Genomic DNA, 20,035 nt, shown 5'->3' on the forward strand with positions numbered 1-20,035 from the left:
TTACCCAGAGATACATTTTGCCACAAATTCCTATTTTAATGAATTGCGCTAAAGCTACATCTTCACAAACATCCCTCTTTCAAAAGAGACATGCAAATGCAGGAAATTGAAAATGCAAATGAGGCACATATTTACATATCTAGTGCCTCATTTGCATATTCTTTCAAACGTGCCTCTTTCGAAAGAAGAAAAGCAGTGTAGATGCAGTTCTTTTGAAAGTAAACCCCATCTTTGAAAGAACCCTTCTTCCTGGAGGCGGGAAAGGAAGAAGTGTTCTTTCGAAAATGGGGATTACTTTTGAAAGAGCTATGTCTACACTGCTTTTCTTCTTTTGAAACAAGAATATGCAAATGAGGTTCCAGATACGTAAATCTGTCTCATTTGCATTTTCGATTTCCCTCATTTGCATGCCTCTTTCAAAAGAGGAATGCTAGTGTAGACATAGCCTAAGTGTATTATGCTGCACACTAACAAATGCTGTGCTGAGATCCAAAAAGACTCCTATTGTAGATGAGTGGTGGTGACGTTTTTTGGAATCTGTTGATAATAGGCTGAGAGAAGGATCCCCAGGCAGGTCCATATTTGAGCGCAGGGAGCAGTATGCCGTTTGGGTAGGTTCAATCTTCCCTTCTTTTGGAAGCTACTATTGAAGACTTGAGCGAACCATTCTTTCCATTCTCTTACAGAGGTGACTGGTTAACAATACAGGCTGATGGCTGCCCAGAGAAGAGGAATTCTTGCTCGTCTTAAGAAGAGGAACAATAACTGCTGACTTCTATTGATTTGGTACCTTCTGTTTAATCCTTGATTTATTCATGATGTCCAACAACTTTAGTCTTTTTCCCTGGGTGCTTCATCAAGTGGCCACAGATAAGGTCTAGTCCAAGGAATCTGCTTTGTTTGAGCTTTGCTGTTGCATCGTCGAGCTTTTGTTGAGAAAGATCTCCCTGAAGCCAGGGTGCTCAGTTGGATCAGTGTTTACATTTTTAGATTCTGTTCTCCTGAATACTCATTTTGCATGTGTGGTAGTGGCTACGTCCCCTGCTCTTTATGGAAGCTTGCTAGTCTTGGCATAATGTTCAGCCAACCTATTCACAGACTCTTAGTGCCCATCTACACTTCCAGGAAGATCGACCCAGTCAGGGTCCATCTTCCAGAATTCAAATTCAAATGCGCAACATCGATCTGTGTGGGGTCGGCAGTTGATCCCTGTACTTCTTGCTATCACAAGGAGTAAGAGAGGTCGACGGGAGTATTTCTCCCATTGACCTACCTAAGTGAAGACAGTCAGGTAAGTTGATTTCAGATACATCGAGGCTAACTACGCAATTGCCATAGCTAGAACTGTGTATCTGAAATTGACCGTACTGCCTAGTGTAGACCTGGCCTTAGTCATCTAACCCAGAGCTTGAAAAGTGGAGGGTGTTTCCCCGGGGGAGGCGTGAAATTTTGCAGGGGGGGGCCACAGCATGATCGGCTCAACCCATCATGGAGGCGGACGATATCTCGCATCTCCTGCATGTGCCACCTGCTTGCATTAAAGGGGTAGGTGGAGGCATTACTGGCAGCAGTAGCGGTGGCCGTTTCAGGGTCGTGTCAGCGCTGCTGCCTCCTCCTTCCCACTTCCCCCACGGCTTTTAGCTGTTGTGGCCAAGCTGATGGGGAGGTGTTTTGTCTGCCTGTTCCTGCCCAGCCCCTGCCTCAGAAGGACACGGCATCCCAGGCTGTGCAGCCTGTAGCTAGGGAAGCTCCACTCCCAGGCCTGCCTGGCTGCTCCAGGCTCCACCTCTCCCTCGCTCAGGGCCAGGGTTCCACTTACTGCAAGAGCAGCCTGGCTGTCCCATGCTGGTCTGGGTACCGACTGGGCCATAGGAGGGGCTGATACGTACCTTGCCACAGGGCTTCTGCCCGGCCACCAATTGCCAGGAGCCCCTGCACTGTGGGTGTGGCTGGGTCTGTTGGCTTCAAGCCCCTTGTGGCCAGCACTCCCCAGCAGGTGCTGTAACAAAAACAGCGGGTGGCCTCATCACCTGATGGTCACTTTCCCAGGCTTTTCTCTGCAACCCACAAGAGTGAAACTGACTTTCTTTCATAAGAAAGGACATTCTCCCTCCAATGATTCAGCACGGGGGCTTGAAGAGGAGGCCCTGGGTGACTGATGGCGGTGGGCGGGGGACTGCTGACCTTTCCTGCTCTGCCTAGAACAGGGGTGTGCAAAGTGTGGGGGGGTAAAATTTCATAAGGGGGTGCAGTGCAATTGTCTACCCCTGCTGCCTCCACTGGCTCCCCCACCCCCCCGCAGCCTCCAAGCGAGACTGGTGGGCTCTGCTAATTGCAGGGGCAAAACAGGGGGCCCAATGTAAAAAGTTTTCTCACCCCGATCTAACCAACTCCCCTTTTCAGGATATCAGTATTTCTTTAGATTACAGGCACTGCTCTTTCTTTAGATTACAGGCCCTTTTTCCTACAGTATCTTCCATAAATCTTTTCCTCTGTGAAAATCCAGCCTTTCTCCAGTCTCTTCCCAGTGTCCTTCTTCTACATTTGGCTGCATTCACAGTAACTTCTCCTGGGAATTCTATCCATTTGGCCACTTTGTGTCCAGGGTTCTGTTCAATCTCTAGGTGAACTAGATTTCTTTCTTTAATAGGATTTTTTCATGCCAGTATAATTCCTTAGGTGGAACCCACTTTTTTCCCCTTACGTATTTTTGGTTGATTCTGCACAGCAGACTCAAAAACTTTAAAGCTTTCCTCAAGGGCGGTCCATCGGTATTTGAGAAATAGCATTCTCCAGTGTGTCTGTGCAATACAACCAGCCAGCTTTAAGAAATTCCACCAGCTATTTATGGGCACAGAGGGATCCAAATATACACAGTATGTTAGGCTAGTTATATATCCACACTGTTACTCAAGCAGGATTCTGATGCCTTCTGAAAGACAGTGAAGGCCACTAGGGGGCTAACAAACTATTTAAATTGTAACAGAGAGAAAGCCGCGCTAGTCTATGTACTATCAAAACAAAAAAGCAGTCAAGTAGCACTTTAAAGACTAACAAAATAATTTATTAGGTGAGTTTTCATGGGACAGACCCACTTCTTCAGACCATAGCCATACCAGAACAGACTCAATATTTAAGGCACAGAGAACCAAAAACAGTAATCAAGGTTGACAAATCAGAAAAAAGTATTATCAAGGTGAGCAGAGCAGAGGGGCAGAAGGTGGGGGGGAGTCAAGAAAGATTTAAGCCAAGTATGCAAACGAGCCCCTATAATGACCCAGAAAATTCACATTCTGGTTCAGACTACATGTTAATGTGTCGAATTTGAATGTAAGAGAGTTCAGCAGCCTCTCTTTCAAGAGGGTTGTGAAAATTCCTCTTCAATAAGACGCAGACTTTTAAGTCATTAACAGAATAGCCCATGCCATCAAAATGCTGGCTGACTGGTTTGTGGATCAAGAGTGTTTTTATGTCTGTTTTGTACCCATTAACTCTTTGTCTAAGAGAGTTTGAAGTCTGTCCAATATACAAAGCATCTGGGCATTGTTGGCACATATGATGTTTGTTGAGGAACATGAGAATGTGCCCATGATTCTGTGAATAACCTAGTTAGGTCCAGTGATGGTATCTCCAGAATAGATATGTGGACAAAGCTGGCAGTGGGCTTTGTTGCAAGGAAAAGTTCCAGGACTGGTGTTCCTGCGGTATAGCCTGTGGTTGTTGGTTAGTATCCTCATAAAGTTTGGAGGTCGTCTATAGGAGAGAACAGGCCTGTCACCTAGGGCCTTCTGGAGTGTGGCATCCCGATTAAGGATAGGCTGTAGGTCTTTAAGAATGCACTGCAGTGGTTTGAGTTGGGGGCTGTAGGTAATGACCACTGGTGTTCTGTTCTTGGCTTTTTTGGGCCTATCCTGGAGTGGCTGGTCTCTGGGTATTCGTCTGGCCCTGTCGATTTAAAGGGATACTCCCAAATGCCTGTTCACTAGCATCCTCGGGACCTCACAGGTGCTGAACCAGAGAATTTGCTGAATCACAGGAGGTCAATATTGTCTAGCAGCATTACTGACACTTCCACTGCCTACTGGGCTCTTAGAAGATATTTAGGGATCAATTAGTGCTAAATAACAGCACAGGATGCTGAGAACCAGGACTGGTGGCTGTAAACAAACTTTCTGGGACCACTGGAAACTTGGCTGTACACACGATAAGTGGACATCTGGCGAACTAAAATTGTGCCTGATCATGGACATTGCCAAACTAGAGAGTGCTGGACTAGAGAGGTTCAGTCTGTACTCCAAAAGGAGAATCAGGCCTGCAGTGTGTATTTTTCAGACTGCTTTTTCCCTTGGAAACTCATCTTGCCACATGTTTTCCTTCCTAGTATTTAAAAGCTGAAGGGATCATATGTCCCAACAACCACCATTCTGCTTGGTTTAACAAATCCGATGAAATATGATTCAAAACAGAAAATAAGAGAGTACAGAGGATTGGTAACTTTGCTGCGCTACTTCACATGTGCAATTGCAGACACAAAATCCAAGGCTTAAAAAAATTAAAAATAAATGATGGGTCGAAGCAACAAAATTCACATTTAAACCAGGATTACATCCCTCCACCTGAAGTTCAGGGCTGCTCCCATCTGGGAGCTTTGGTTTCTTTCACAGAGATGAAGCCACAATTCCAAATCTGTGCCTTTCAAAGGATTTCTGGCATCTAGATACAGATTTTAGTTTGAGGGCCCATCACTAAGCTAACGATAGCAGAGGAAAGGAGGAAGAATTGCAGACAGTGTCTCTAGTACAGGTTGTATGTACTCACACTGCTGCTGTTGTTATCACAGTATCACTGAATGCTGCAGCTCACATTTTTGAGCAGTCCTCAAAAGATAATCCCAAATGATTGCTCTGGACACTATAATTTAAATTGATTACATCTGCTCTCAAAAGCATCCAGCTACTGCCTCCTCAGTAGCAATTTCTGTGGACGCCCGTAATTTATTCATCCACATACACACTTAAACATCTGCTGGAGCGCTAGTTGGGTTTGTTGGAGCATTAGCTTTAAAATTTTATAAACCACTGTGTGAGTGGCAGGTTTTAAGGTTAAGGAGGATAATTACTACAGGGAAAGGGTGTTGAGCAGGACTCATGCTGACGGGAAGGGCCAGGCTCTTCACAGGGTGCATTACTCGATGAAGGATACCCAAGAGGAAATATTGTCAGCTTAGGAAATGGGCGCTGGGGGGAGCATATTCTGGGGATGGTGCCTGGGCTGTTCTATCTCAAAATCTCCCTCTTTCTTCATGGAGCACAACTGCACTCTGGCCCTGTGTTCTCCCTTGCGATCATATTCCCTATACCACCATTACACTTTACAGGATATAAATCCTTGTGCTTCAGGGCACAAACGTGTGCCTCAGTGCCTGGGGTTTTCAAGACCCTTTCCCCTGTGGGCACTTTATTCCACAATGGTCCTTGACAAGGTGTCTTGCACCTTCTTGAAGCACCCGATACTGGCCACTGTTGAAGAGAGAATGCCGGACAAGATGAGCCACTGGTCCGATGGGCTATGGCAACTTTCTTAGAGCTAATGTTGAGGCTTCCGATTTCATCCCATAATCTTTGTCTACTAGGCAGTAAAGTCTTTCAGGGTTGTCTTCAACTGGCGCTTTGTCCAGCACCAACTTCAGTAATTAATTAATTCATTACAGTCTGCCAGGTCATGGGGCACTTGAAAGTTACATGCAGCTTGTACTGTGAAACCAGCACAGATCTGCTGACTGTCCCCTGAGACTCCTGCAGCCTGACTCCTATATGGTGCAAAATGCAAATGACTTGACTTTCAAAGTCCTTGCCAAGCGGATGAGAAAAAAGGCCTGACGCAATGTGTGGATAATTATTTTCTTTTAAAATAACAGCTCCTGCAGCTCCTTCCGACACCCGCCAGCTCTGGCTTTCACTTTAGAGTAACAGTCACACTTAGAATGTGTCTGTTACAAGCAGAGCTTCCATGCCTTTAAACTAATGCGTGGTGTATTGAAATGAAAATACGTAGTTTAGAAATTCCTCTTTAATCTGCTATAACCACTTTCCACACTAAGCCCGCCCCATACAAGTGAAGTCCAGTGTATTGAGGTTTTCAAGGAGCTAGTTGCAGTAAGAGAGGGGGTTCCTGGACAAGTGCAACCAGATCACCTGGAAGTTTCTTCTAGCTACTGTCCCCTCTATGTCCCTCCCTGTTCCTGCTTCACAGCTAAGGGCTAAGCTTGGGGTTGATGTTATCAAATGAGAGTGAGGAGGTGAGACTCTGCTTTGGCTTCTGCTGCTTTAAAAAGATTTCAGCAAGAGAATAAATTCCTTCTCCTTTAATGAAAAGGGACTGGGTTTTCTTTCTTCCCTAAAGACCAGTCACCACCACTCCTCTAACAGTAGCCGTGGGAGGGGAGGGCGTCAGCGGAGTCTGACCCCTGCTGTTTGACAAGAGTATAGGCCAGCATTAAGTTATTAGGCACTCAAACCCTGTTGAAGTTCTGCGGGAGTTGGACATCCTGTGACAATCCCAGCCAAGAAGCTTTTGATACCCTGGCTGATATTACCTGACAGGGAGCCAGAGAATAAAGACCAGTCACTCGAGTGACTGTCACGTTTTTATTACACTCATAATCTCTTCTGTGTGTGTGTGTGCAGAGTGCCCGGATACAACAGGATCCTTGAAGTTCTAGAGTTCAAGGGGGGGCGACATGCCAGAATCCCACACAGGGCCAGCAGAACCAACACGTGGCAAAAAGATGCCCAGAGGCGACGTTAAGGTTGTGAATGTGGACACTGGCATGTCAGGGGATGCAAAAGTCAAGGTCTCACCCTCTCCTACGTAGCACCCCCCTTATGGATGAACACCCTTGAATCATCATCCGAAACGCTGCGTACCTGGAAAGCGGGCAGCTTAGCATCGCTAGGGTCAGCAAATGTCAAATGTTTCAAAACTTAAATGAAGAGCAAAAAACATGTGGCCAGCTAGCTTGCTCCCCCTCAACCCCACTTTTCTCATTCAGTGCTCATTGCTAAGTCTGAGTGTGTGTCTGCACTGAAGCTGGGCAGCGTGACTCCTGCGGATCCTGCAGCTCGGGTCCTATGTGGTGCAAAATGTAAATGATTGACTTTGAAAGTCCTTGCCAAACTTGTAAAATAGGGGCCAGCAACCATTCCGAGGCGGAGTGCCGAAATTTGACCTTTTGACCTCTGTGTACACTCCGAGTGCTGGTGATACTTTTTAAAGTCACTAATAGTCTTACTTACAAGAGCATCATCAATAAATAAATGAAGATGCAGAGCTTTACCGTTTGGGTGGTGGTTGGTAGCAACAACTGGTCTTTAGTTAATCTAAAGGCGGCATGGCTTTGAGCAAGCTCCCGGCTGCCTGGGGGAAGAGGGGCAGGGCTGAGCTCCCCCCTTCATGTGCTGATGAAAATTGGCTTGTGTGCCACTCTTGGCATGCGTTTCAGGGGTTGCTGACCCCTGGTGTAGGATGACCAGATGCCCTAATATTCGGGGCTTTACCTTATGTACACAGCCAACCTTGCCCCAAAAAAATAGCCTCCCAATTTTTCACATTCACTGGTCACCCTCCATGCACAAGCCAGCTCTGCTCAAGCTAAGCATTACATGAGCAATATGGCCATCCTGTGTCTGAGATCTTCAGTTTGTACTCTGGCACTTAGACCAAGTCACACTCCACGTCTCTGCAGCCCCATTGCTGTTGGTAGCAGGCTGGCTCCAGCAGAGTTAGCGTGTATGTACAACTGGGGGGTCAAACCCTGGAAAGCTCCATTTGTGCACCTAAGAAGACCAAAAATCACTTGAAATCTGGGCATTGGCTGTGCACAGGTGGAAAAGCAATGAAGACTCTCTGCAAAGCGACTCTGTGCTCCCTTCCACAGGGGAAGCATTCAGTGGTGGCTCTTCCCTGCTCACTGTAAAGGGAGGCAGAGGGGTGGATGGTTCTTGTACAGTCTAGGTCCACTGAGTCAAAATATGCCCCAAAGGGCAGGAGCAGGCGCGCTGCCCCTGCGATGCCTTCTTCCCAAGTACTCTATGGCCCAGCAGCATAGACATCCTGTGCAGTTTGGCGGAGGGTATTTTCATCTGACACAAAGCTCTGTTAGAAGGGCTTTGCTACATTTCTCAGGCCTTAATGTTCTTCTTTTAAAACAAAAACAGAAAACAAGGAGAAGGTGCCTTAGACATGAATGGTTAATCTTTGCTGCTTTTCAGCATACTTCTACAGACGGCCGCAGCTCCAAAACTCTGTAATGAAACAGCAGCACAAACATGCATGCATGGGAAGAGCAACAGTGTGCTTAAAAACTGCCTGTACTGTGCTGCTCTTCACGAGGTGGTATTATTTGTTTACAATGCCTGAAATTTTCAAAATGTTTAGCACAAGTGCTTATTTGTCTGAAGACTTGTCCTGGTAACATATTGTGCATCATTTGACAGTCATTATTCTCCTGTTTTTAAGTGTCCCCCAGTCAGGAAGCAGAAACAAAATCATGTGATCTCAGAGACCAATCATATCAAAAATTGTGTGTATTCAGAGTGGAGAGTTGATAAATACCATTATGGCTGAGAACTTGGTTGTCTAAACTATTCTGTAAATATTTACAAATAAAAACATTTGGAGAAATTGGAGGCAATTCTTGTTACTGTGCTACACAGTCATGTAAACTGCAGTATAATAACTCTACACTTATTGAGACTTTCTTAGAGCAAAAGCAGTTTCCTCTGTCTCTCATAACTTCATTTATTGTCATCAGTTTTATTTCCATAAATTTAAACTGGGGGGGATTCTTCCAGGGTGAGGATTAACTACACAATACATTTCAGTGTTTAAAATTTAGCTAGCAATGAATTCCCATGTGCAAAAATGCATCTTAAATTGTTAAAGCTTTTAAAAAGCATTGTCACAAACTAACTCGAAAAGATCAGAGCTGTTCTGCCTACAAAATTTGGACTGGCAGAACAGAACTGCCAGCATCTGGAGCAAGTGATTGGTCAGTTTTGCAGGTGCTTTTAGATCATGGTCAGCACCTCTGCTAGTAATCAAATCCTCTAGTTTTCTAGGATGTTGTAGCTCTGGATTCAGTTATTAATACTAAGGTGTAATTACAGATGTGGAAACAAAAATTGGGTTTTTCAGCATTGCAATCACTAGCTAGTATTTATTTGTTGGTTTGTAATGTAAGAGATTCAACTCCAAAGGATGAGTGTTTAATCTCACCTGTCAGTCTTATCTAACTGCATCGTCAGCATTTGTTTTAAAAGGGCTTCTACACTGAGGATAATTATCCAATAGACTCTAATTAAACATAAACGCAGGCATTTATTCGTATTCAGATTCAGACATTCCGATTTGTAACTTCCCTGGCAAATTGTCAAAGATCATTGTGTTCAAACAAGGGCTCTCTCCTCCTGCTCCCATCTTCCCCGACCTGCTCTTTTAGCGGAATTGTAATGCCTTGAATCTGTGATATTACAATCATTCCCATAGCAACCGACTGTGATGTTGCAAAATGAGAATTATGACTTCACTACAGCTTCTGGCACAAGATGAAGCTGGTTTATAGGGGATTATATAGATCCCAACTCAAACAGCCAGGGTCACACTGAAGGGAATAATGAATAGTACTTGCAAAATAAATGGCTTTGGATAAAAGGCTCTGGCCAAACAGTCTTAATAATCCACCTTGAATCTACCACCTTGGTAGCTTCTAACATGGTTTTCAGGACTTGTGTGAACTAGCTAGCAAAATTATAAGGGTGGTCAGTATTTCATGATGTGACTAGTGCTTTTTAGAATACAATCCCAAGCCATATTGATCAAGAAAATTGTGTCAACAGCCATTGTATTCAGATGCTTTGAGACCAGCATCAGAATTTTTGCATGCATGTTTGCATCAATGTAGGAAATGCTTTTTCAATAATGTACAACACATTATTAGGTAACCCCACTTCCAGAGGACAGGCTCTCCAAGGGTAGATATGCAGAATAATACAGGGGTGAAGGACTGATAACAGACCAGTAAGTCTTTCATCTCAAGTTTGTCCATTCAAATGCCCTCTTACTTGGTAGAGAATGAAAGCTATGATATGATGACCATGTGAAATAAGTTGTGGTTCTAGTTTCTGCTGGACAGGTAACAAAAACCAGGATTGCATTTGGAACTAATTGGCACCTTTGTTGGCACTCAGAAGAGCTGCCAAGAGCTTAACCAGCACAGAGAAACTGAATTATTGTTTCATCTTGCATAGTTTTTTCCAGTTTAGGCACAGTGATGGGGAGTTAGTTACCTGAGGTGTAACTGCACGTGCCATCTCAGTTCTTACAGTGAGGACTAACTCATGGAGCTTAAGGCCAGAACTCCACTGCTCTCTGCAGTGAGTTCTGACATAAAGTATTCCCAGAGCATCAGAGTTATGGTTGTTGTGTTGTGATGAAATATCGCTGCATTACTTTATACTCAGTGGCTATGTCTGCATGGCTGTGTCTACACTACCTCCCTACTTCGAAGGGAGGATGGTAATCAGGGTGTCGGGGGGGAGATTATTAATGAAGCACTGCACTGCCTATGCAGCACTTCAATAAGCTAATTCTCCCCCGTGGCAAATTCGAAGTGTTAAACTTCAAAAAGTGCCAGCTTGTGTCTAGCCACGGCTAACCCACTGGTACTTCGAAGGACCAAAATTTTGAGGAGTAAAGGGTCTTCGAAGTTGCCCAGGCACTTCCAAGTACTGGTGGTTAGACATGGCTACACGCCAACTGGCACTTTGAAGTTTAACACTTTGAGTTGCCGCGGGGGAGAATTAGCTTATTGATGTGCTGCATATGCAGCGCAGCACTTCCTTAATAGTCTCTCGACACCCTATTTACCATGCTCCCTTCGAAGTAGCCAGGTAGTGTAGGCAAGCCCCATGAGAAGCATCTGTTGACAGAAGTGAATGTTGGAAGGGATTTCCCAGCAAAACTTCTGTTGACGGATTGCATCAACACATAAAAGCAGGCTGAAAGAGCAATCCACTCTGTCAACAGAGAGCAGCCAGACTGGCCAGCCCTCTCTTGACAGAGTGGCCAACTGGAAGCTCTGCAAACCCTGTCTGTGGACAGAAGCCCTGTCTGTGAACAGAAGGGTCTCAAAGCATTTATACGGCTGTTTTGTCAACAGAATGCTATTGAGAGAGGCGTTATACCTGAATGGGGAGAGGTATAATGCTGCCATGTGCCGGGTTTTGTCAACAAACTGTCGACAAAGTGCATTTTGTGTGTAGCCGCTCTGTGGTTTTTCCAGACAAAAGCCCAGTTTTGCTGGGAAAAGCCTCTTGTGTAGACATAGCTGATAAGAATACAGCAATTTGTTTGTTATGGGGCATTATGATGTCCTCTGTTATTCATTTCCTGGCTTTTAAGTGCTTGGGTTTTGTCAATGATGTAATAGGTATGTACATCATTGTCACTCAGCAACCTTACTTGCCTTATTACATGCACTTTTGTTTTTAAAATATGCATCCTACAGTCTGCGGTGGGGTGGGGGGGACCACAACCCACAGCAGATGCTAGTAGCCTTATGGAGGGCAAATATGTGGGCAATTGGGTCAGTGCCTTTATGTTTCCCAGGGACTGAGGCTCATCCAGGATCAGCTGGCAGCATCAGGCTAATTCAGCACCTGGAGTTAATCAACCACCTGCAATCCATTAAGGCCCATGGAACCCTTTAAAAGGCTTCCCTCAGGTAAGGAGGGGGAGGAAGAGGAAGGAGGAAAGAACTGCAGAGGAGAGCCTGCAAGAGGAAAATGCAGCAGCTGGTAGAAGGTACTGGTGAAAGTGTCTGGAGAAGTGACCTAGGGAGGGACTTGGTGCATTTTGGGCTGAGGGAGACAGCCCCTCCAGCAGTAGCTACCTATGGTCCCTGGGCCAGAACCTGGATTGAGGGGGAGGGGATTGGGTTCTCCCCAGGCTGCCCCCGACCCTCTGGGGCAGCTTGGAAGGGGCAGGAAGAGACCCAACATCCATGGGCAATTTCTCCTGTTTATGACTGCACTGATGATGAGAAGGGCTCAGTAGGCTGTGCCCTGCCCTGGGAAAACTGGGAGGGAGAGCAAAAGGGTGCAGCAAGCCTCTGAGGCATTTCCTAAACCGCCACAAAGTGCAGGCCCCATAAGCAGTTGCTCAGCACTTTGTTGCAAGTCCTTTCATCCCTCAACAGAATGCATGCATCTCTGGGAAGGAACAGTGCTGTTTTACTGCATCAAGCTCAGAAAATGGTAACTTATGAATGATGAATAAATTCATATGTTTAAGGCCAAAAGAACCGTTATGATCTACTCTGGCCAACTGTATTCCACTGACCATGTAATTCTGGCATCAAGCCCATAGCTTGTGGCTAAACTAGAGCATATTTTTTTTTAGACAGCCACCCAGTCCTGATACAAAGGCTACACATAATGAGAAATCACCGTGTAATTTGGTAAATTGTTCCAATGCTTAATTACCCTATTGAAAATTTTTACCTTTTCTGTGCCCTGCATTTATCTAGCATAAGCTCCTAGTCACTGGAGCTCATTTCACCTTCCTTTGATAAGATTAAACAAATTTCTGCTCATCCATGGGACAAAAGGAACACTATCCCGTGGAAACTGCTGAAGTATTTTAGGCTGGCTGGATATATTTATCTAAGATACGTGGCTTAGCACCTCTACTTTTGCAAAAAGAACTAGAGTCAAGATACTGATTTTTTTTTTAAAACTCCCCTGAAAGACAGTCCCTCTCTCAACCAGGGTAAGCTTTAACCCATCCCTGGGACACACATTGAGCCTCTGTTCCAAAAGAAGCGTGTCACCTACTGCATCATTGCTTCTGGCTGCATGCTGGTTTTGCAGGACTTGTCTACTCTAGAGCCGTGTCTACACGTGCAGGCTACTTCGAAGTCGCGGCACGAACTTCGAAATAGCGCCCGTCACGGCTACATGCGTCGGGCGCTATTTCGAAGTTAACTTTGACGTTAGGCGGCGAGACGTCAAAGCCGCTAACCCCATGAGGGGATAGGAATAGCGCCCTACTTCGACGTTCAACGTCGAAGTAGGGACCGTGTAGTCGTTGCGCGTGCCGCAACGTCGAAATTGCGGGGTCCTCCATGGTGGCCATCAGCTGAGAGGTTGAGAGACGCTCTCTGCAGCCCCTCAGCTCAATGGTGGCCGCGTGAAGCGGCCCCTTAAAGGTCCCCTCCCCCTCCCTTCCTGTGCAGGAAGCTGAGAGCACGTGCAGGCAGCAGCCCAGACACGCAGCCAGCCTGCACGTCCCTCAGCAGCCTCAGGACCCTCAATGGCTGCCCGGCAACCCCCCCCCCCCCCAGCGCCCCCAGGGGACCCCTCCAAGGGGAGCCAGGGCAGCCAGCCCAGCCAGGCGGGCAGGCAGGCTGGCAAGCGGCAGCGGGGCCCCTCCTGGACGGAGGCCGAGCTGTGGGACCTGCTGGGGCTCTGGAGCGAGGAGGAGGTGCTCCAGGTAATGGGGAGCAAGAGGCGGAACGCAGATGCATTCGCTCGGCTGGCCGACGGCCTGGCTGCGTGGGGTCACCCTGCCTGCACTCCTGATCACGTCAAGAGTAAGGTGCAGGAGCTGCGGCAGGGTTACTCCCGGGCCCGGGATGCGGCCGGCCGATCAGGGGCCGCCCCCGTCACTTGCCCCTTTTACAGGGAGCTCAGGGACATCCTGGGCCCCCGGCACACCTCCTCCCCTCCGGCCACCCTTGATACTTTGGCCGATGAGCCCCAGCAGGCCCTTCAGCCGGAGTCTGCCCCGGAGGTAAGCCCCGCACCCTGGGGGGCCCCTCCCCGGAGCCCACCCCCGGGCCATCGTGGCAGGAGGAGGAGGAGGAGGGGGGCTCCTCCTCCGCAGAATCCGGGCTGCAGATCCTCCTCCTGCCATCCCGGAGCAGCAGCCGGGCCTCCGCCCCCTGGGGATCTCCGGACCATGGGAGTGGACCGACAGGTATGTACCCGCCTCTGGTGTACACCCCTGGGCTTGAGGGGCGGGGGTAATAGATATGTGTCCAGGGCCCCCCACATGCTCACATGGCCATGGCCCCAAGGACAGCAGGGCCATGTCCCTCACAGCAGTGCATCAGCCCCTGCCCCCCCCACCCCGCACGACAGTGCCATGCCCCATCCCCAGGGCAGGGGGGAGCGGAACCTCGAGGGGCCCCCGGGAGGAGCGGGTGAGACACCCCGCAGCAGCAGCATGTGATGGAGTGGGGGGAGTGCAAAAGGGAGACTCAGGCTAGATATGAGCAACAAGAGCCGAATAGCTCCCAGGGGCAAAGGATGATCCTGGGGCTACAGCTGGCAGGTGACACCTCTGCCCTGAACAAAGAGGAGGGAGGAGCCGAGCTGGCTTTGAATTGGGGGGGGGGGAGGGCGGGGGCCACAGGTAGAGGCTAGGGGAAGGGAGAGCTGGAAGGCAGCCAGCCTGAGGAGGGGGAAAGCTGCATCCCAGAGGGGCCCCCCTTGGGGTCTTCTCCCCAGGACGGATTGGAAGGACTGTCTCTTCTGACAGCTGGTGCTGTCACTCCTGGGAGAAACTGGGCATCTGTGGCCTAAGAAACCTCTCCTGCTGTCAGACCCTGCGGGGTGAAGTGAGAGTCGCTCCCACCAGGGGACGGGGTGCAGTGCAGGGGGACCCCTGAACCCCATCCATCACAGCAGCATCTCCCGGGGACAAGGATGGGGAACCTGCAGCACAGGGCTGGGGGGACAAAGGCCGCGGCTCGGGGCCCACACTAACGCCTGTCTCCATTCTTCTTCCCCCTCTCCTCTCCTGTGTCCCGCACCTGCACCATCAGAAGGACCGGAAGAGAGCGCCGGCGAGACTTCAGTGGTCCCGGAGACCCCTCCGGGGCCATCGCTCCAGGCAAGCCCCTTGGCCGTGGACCAACCGGCCCCACGGTGGGCTAGACGGCGGACCCCGCGCCACCACCAGCTGACGGCGACGGACCCCCAGCTGCTGGCCATCTACCGTCGGCAGCTGGAGGTCGCGGAGCAGCACCTGCAGCTGCAGGAGCGGGCGCTGGCCTGGCGCCAAGAGGCATGGAGGGCCTACATGGAGACTTTCAACCGCCTGGTGGACTACCTGGCCCCCCATGCCGCGCCGGCCGCCGCAGCGTCCGCCCTACCTGCTCCACCCGCCGCACCACCAGCTGCTCCGCACGTCGCCATCCCGTCCGCTGTCGCCCCGCCACCCACCGCCGAGGGATGGAGCGCCGAGGGACCCCAGGAGCCAGCTGAGACTCGCCGGGCATATCTTCTGGTCCACCCCGCCCCCAGCCAGCCCCAGACAGGGCTGCGGCCGCAGCGGGGCTCCCGGCCGCCGACGCCCAGTGCCGGACTTTAGGGGCGAGGGGCCTGGGATGTGGGCCCCCCCCCCCGTATACAGTCGGGACTTATTAATTTGTGCCCCCCGTTTGCCCTGTCCCCCCCATGTAAATAGTTCTCCCCTTTATCATCCCTGGTTTTCTTTTAGTAAGTGAACAAACTTTTTTATTACTATTGTTTTATTTGTACTTGTTACTTTGGTTCCACACGTTGTATATAGTTTGTTCTTGTTTTATTTATAGTTTTTTTAAAAAAAAAAAAAGTTCTAAAACGAAAAAGCAGTTTAAGTTCAGCCACAAGACGTGCTGTCATTTGCCCAGGAAAAGTGGGAGGGGGGTGTGGTTGGGTGATCCATGGTGTGGGCGTTGGGGCAAGGAGTGTGGTGGAGGAAGGGGGGTGGGCAGTGGGGGGCCTGGCAGAGTTCACCCCACGGCCTCATCATCGAAGGGGGCCCGCAGGGCCTCCCGCACCCAGGTCCCTTCGGGGTCCACCTGGCGACTGGGGGCAGCGGGTGGCTGCACGTCGGCCCTGCCGGCCTCCACAGCCCAGCCCTGGAAAAAGGTCTCCCCCTTGCTCTCCACCAAATTGTGCAGGGCGCAGCAGGCACTCACAATCAGGGGGATGTTGTTGGGGCTCGCATCCAGGCGGGTCAGGAGACATCTCCAGCGTCCTTTCAGGCGGCCAAATGAGCGCTCCACCACCTGGCGCGCGTGGTTCAGGTGCTGGTTGAAGTGCTCCTGGCTAGCGGAGAGATGGCCCGTGTACGGGTGCATGAGCCAGGGCCGGAGTGGGTATGCCACATCTCCGATGATGCAGAGGGGCATGGTGGTGTCCCCCAGAGGGATCTCCAGCTGGGGGATGTAGGTCCCCGCCTCCAGCCGGCGGCACAGGCCCGAGTTCCGGAAAACCTGGGCGTCGTGGGTGCTGCCAGGCCAGCCCACGTAAATGTCCTGGAAACGGCCCCGGCTGTCCACTAAGGCCTGGAGGACCACAGAATGGTAGCCCTTGCGATTAATGTAGCGTCCTCCACTGTGATGCGGGGTGCGGATGGGGATGTGAGTCCCATCCAGAGCCCCGAAGCAATTGGGGAAGCCCAGGGTGGCAAAGGCCGTGATGGTGGCATCTGGGTCCCCCAGCCTCACGAGCCTGTGCAGGAGCATGGCATTGATGGCACGCACAACCTGCAGGGAAAGCATATGGGACAGCACCAACGCGGGGTGAGCAGGGTGTGCGTGGCCCTGCCCTGCCCTCCTCTGCCTGGGCCCCCCTCCCCCCCTGGGCTCTCTTACCTCCATGAGGACAGACCCGACGGTGGCCTTGCCGACACCAAACTGCTGTCCCACAGATCGGTAGCTGTCTGGAGTGGCCAGCTTCCAGACAGCAATGCCGACCTGTTTCTCCACAGGGAGGGCACGCCGCATGGCAGTGTCCTGGTGCCTGAGTGCGGGGGTGAGCCACTGGCACAGCTCCATAAATGTCTGCCGGCTCATCCTGAAGTTCCTGAGCCAGCGGTCGTCGTCCCACTCCCCAAGCACCAGCCGCTCCCACCACTCGGTGCTGGTGGGGTAGCTCCACAGCCGCCGGCGTGTGAGGCGGGGGTGGGGGCAGGGTGCTGCAGGGTTGGGGGTTGAGCCCTGCTGCCCTGGGGGCAGCTCCTCCTCTGGTGTAGCAAGGAGGTGCTTAGCTGCCTCCCGCATGGCATGGAGCAGGGCAAGCCCTGCTCCTGCCGGGAGGGCTGGGTGGACCTCTGGCTGCTGCTGCTGCTGCTGCTGGGGGTCCATGCCTGCGTCGCCAGGGGTCTGTGTGCCTATGGCTCTGTAGACCGCAAGCTGTGTGTGTCTGGGAGGGGCCCTTTAGGGAGCGGCTAGCTGTTGCCCCGGAAGCGCTAGTCCGCCCTGTGACCCTGTCTGCAGCTGTGCCTGGCATCCCTATTTCGATGTGTGCTACTTTGGCGTGTAGACGTTCCCTCGCAGCGCCTATTTCAATGTGGTGCTGCGCAACGTCGAAGTTGAACAGCGACGTTACGAGCCCTGCAGGACGTGTAGACGTTATTCATCGAAATAGTCTATTTCGCTGTTGCTACATCGAAATAAGCTATTTCGATGTAGGCTTCACGTGTAGACGTAGCCTAGAAGTGCTACAACGGCACAGCTGCAATGAAGATTCTCTATGCCGACAAAAGAGCTCTCCCAGGCCGCATCTACACTAGCCCAAAACTTCAAAATGGCTTTCGAAGTTTACTAATGAAGTGCTGAAATACATATTCAGCGCTTCATTAGCATGCGGGCGGCTGCGGCACTTCGAAATAGACGCGGCTCGTCCCGATAGGGCTCCTCTTCGAAAGGACCCCCGCCTACTTCGAAGTCCCCTTATTCCCATCTGCTCACAGGAATAAGGGGACTTCGAAGTAGGCGGGGTCCTTTCGAAAAGGAGCCCCATCGGGATGAGCCGCACAGCGGCAAGTCGCATCAATTTTGAAGTGCTGCAGCTGCCCGCATTCTAATGAAGCGCTGAATATGTATTTCAGCGCTTCGTTAGTTAACTTCAAAATGGCCATTTGCATGGCCATTTCGAAGTTTTGGGCTAGTGTAGACACGGCCCATTAACATAATAAAACCACCTCCGTGAGTGGTGGCACCTGCATCAGTGGGAGAAGCTGGAGGTGGAGAAGCAGGAGTTATTTTGGGACCTTTAGCTTGACCTGCAATCTTCAGAACAAAGTTTATTGTTCCTTTTCCTTCTAAAAGTTTTGCTGCTGGCTTGGGAGGCCCTTGAAGTGGGCTAGAGCCTGCAGGGTTCATTGGTTGGAATGGTGACTGCTATCTGGTGGAATATGTAAGAAGAAATCAGGATGGTGTGTGCCAGATGTGAAATGTATCTCTTTTAGCAGAGACATTTCTAATAAAGGATGGCACAGGTAAGTATCATTACTCCAGACATATATTTTCTGCAGCATGCCTCCTCAAATGCCTACCTCTAATGTAATTCAGGATCCTGAATTGGGTTGGTCAAGCCATAGATGCTGTCAGCTTTCCAAAAGGAAAAGGGAACTGAGGAGCTCAGCATAATGAAGACAGGAAGCTGTTCATTCAGATGTTGGTGTGACTTACAGGGGTGATAGTAACAGAGAGATAGCCGTGCTAGTCTACATACTAACAAAACAAAAAAAGCAGTCCAGTAGCACTTTAAAGACTAACAAAATAATTTATTAGGTGATGAGCTTTCGTGGGACAGACCCACTTCTTCAGATCATAGCCATACCGGAACAGACTCGATAATTAAGGGACAGAGAACCAAAAATAGTAATCAAGGTTGACAAATTAGAAAAATTATCATCAAGGTGAGCAAATCAGAGAGCAGAGGGGCAGAAGGAGTCGCGGGGGGGAGTCAAGAATTAGATAAAGCAAAGTATGTAAAAGAGCCCCTATAATGAGCTAGAAAATTGCCATCCAGGTTCAAACCACTTGCTAATGTGTTGAATTTGAACATAAAATAGATTTCAGCCTCTCTTTTCAAATGGCTGTGAAACACCAAGGTTCCATGCCCTCAGCTCTGGCTTAAACAAAGACTGCGAATGGCTGGCTAAATACGGAAGCAGCTTCCCCTCCCTTGGTGTTCACACCTCCAGATCAACTGCTGGTAGTAAGCCTCACCCTTGCTGACTGAGCTAACCTTGTTATCCCCACCCTTGCTCTGGCTTATTTATACCTGGCCCTGCAGATTTCCCAGACCAGCATCTGATGAAGTGGGTCTGTGCTCACGAAAGCTCATGCTCAAAACTTTTCTGTTAGTCTATAAGGTGCCACAGGACCCTTCGTTGCTGTAATGGATCTAGTTGTGTGTGCCGGATGGAAGCTAGAGTCATGTAGGTAAGTGTAGCGATCAGTGGGTTTCTGGTAGAGTGTGGTACTGATCAGGCCATCCTTGATTTGTACTGTAGTGTCCAGGAAATGTATCTCTCGTGTGGAGTAGTTGAGGCATAAATTGATGGTGGGGTGCAGATTGTTAAAGTTTCTGTGGAATTCTTCTAGAGTCTCTATACCATGGGTCCAAATCATAAAGATGTCATCGATGTATCGTTAGTAGAGGAGGGGTAAGAGGGGACGAGAGCTAAGGAATCGTTGTTCCAGGTCAGCCATAAATGCATTGGCATATTGTAGGGCCATGCGGGTGCCCATAGCAGTTCCACTAATCTGGAGATATAAATTGTCTCCAAATTGGAAATAACTGTGGGTGAGGACAAAGTTACAGAGGTCAGACACCAGAGTGGCTGCGGTGACATCAGGGATGGTCACTTCCTGATCACTTGTAATCCATCTTTGTGTGGACTATTAGTGTACAGAGCCTCTGCATCCATGATGGCAATGGGTGATAGGGTACTATCGAGGCATCAGGAGAGAACAGAGAGCTCCAGAACAAAGGTGACTTAGTGCAAATGTTAATATACCAAGCAGGCCCCCATATCTTAGGACTGTGCAAACCTCACAGAAGTAAAACAATTAGCTCTGCTTGGTGACGCACCATCATTAGTGCCGAAAGAAAAGATTAAATGTTTTTTTTTTCTTTTTCCCCAGGGTGTTGACTGATCAAAATTGATATTGCTTGAAATTTGTCAGCAT

The 20,035-nt window shown here is 49.6% G+C and overlaps 1 protein-coding gene and 1 long non-coding RNA gene across 2 annotated transcripts in view; both read left to right on the top strand.

Moving 5' to 3' along the window:
- Nucleotides 1-20,035, top strand: part of LOC142015363 (uncharacterized) — a 47,295-nt gene that overhangs the window by 16,055 nt on the left and 11,205 nt on the right. The window lies entirely within an intron of this gene.
- Nucleotides 11,755-15,672, top strand: LOC142014504 (uncharacterized). Its single transcript, XM_074997158.1, has 3 exons — nt 11,755-11,782; nt 13,825-14,037; nt 14,888-15,672. The coding sequence occupies exons 1-3, from the start codon at nt 11,755-11,757 to the stop codon at nt 15,433-15,435; spliced, it is 789 nt and encodes a 262-aa protein (XP_074853259.1). The 3' UTR covers nt 15,436-15,672.

The sequence above is a fragment of the Carettochelys insculpta genome, chromosome 6 (assembly GCF_033958435.1).
Source record: "Carettochelys insculpta isolate YL-2023 chromosome 6, ASM3395843v1, whole genome shotgun sequence".
In the NCBI taxonomy this organism is placed as follows: domain Eukaryota; kingdom Metazoa; phylum Chordata; order Testudines; family Carettochelyidae; genus Carettochelys; species Carettochelys insculpta.

What these genes read in the sequence shown, in the direction of transcription:
- LOC142014504 (XM_074997158.1), top strand. Translation starts at nt 11,755, where the DNA reads ATGGAACCCTTTAAAAGGCTTCCCTCAG. An exon ending in CTTTAAAAGGCTTCCCTCAG is followed by an intron (nt 11,783 to 13,824) that starts GTAAGGAGGGGG and finishes GAGCCCCAGCAG; the next exon opens with GCCCTTCAGCCGGAGTCTGC. An exon ending in CCATGGGAGTGGACCGACAG is followed by an intron (nt 14,038 to 14,887) that starts GTATGTACCCGC and finishes CTGCACCATCAG; the next exon opens with AAGGACCGGAAGAGAGCGCC.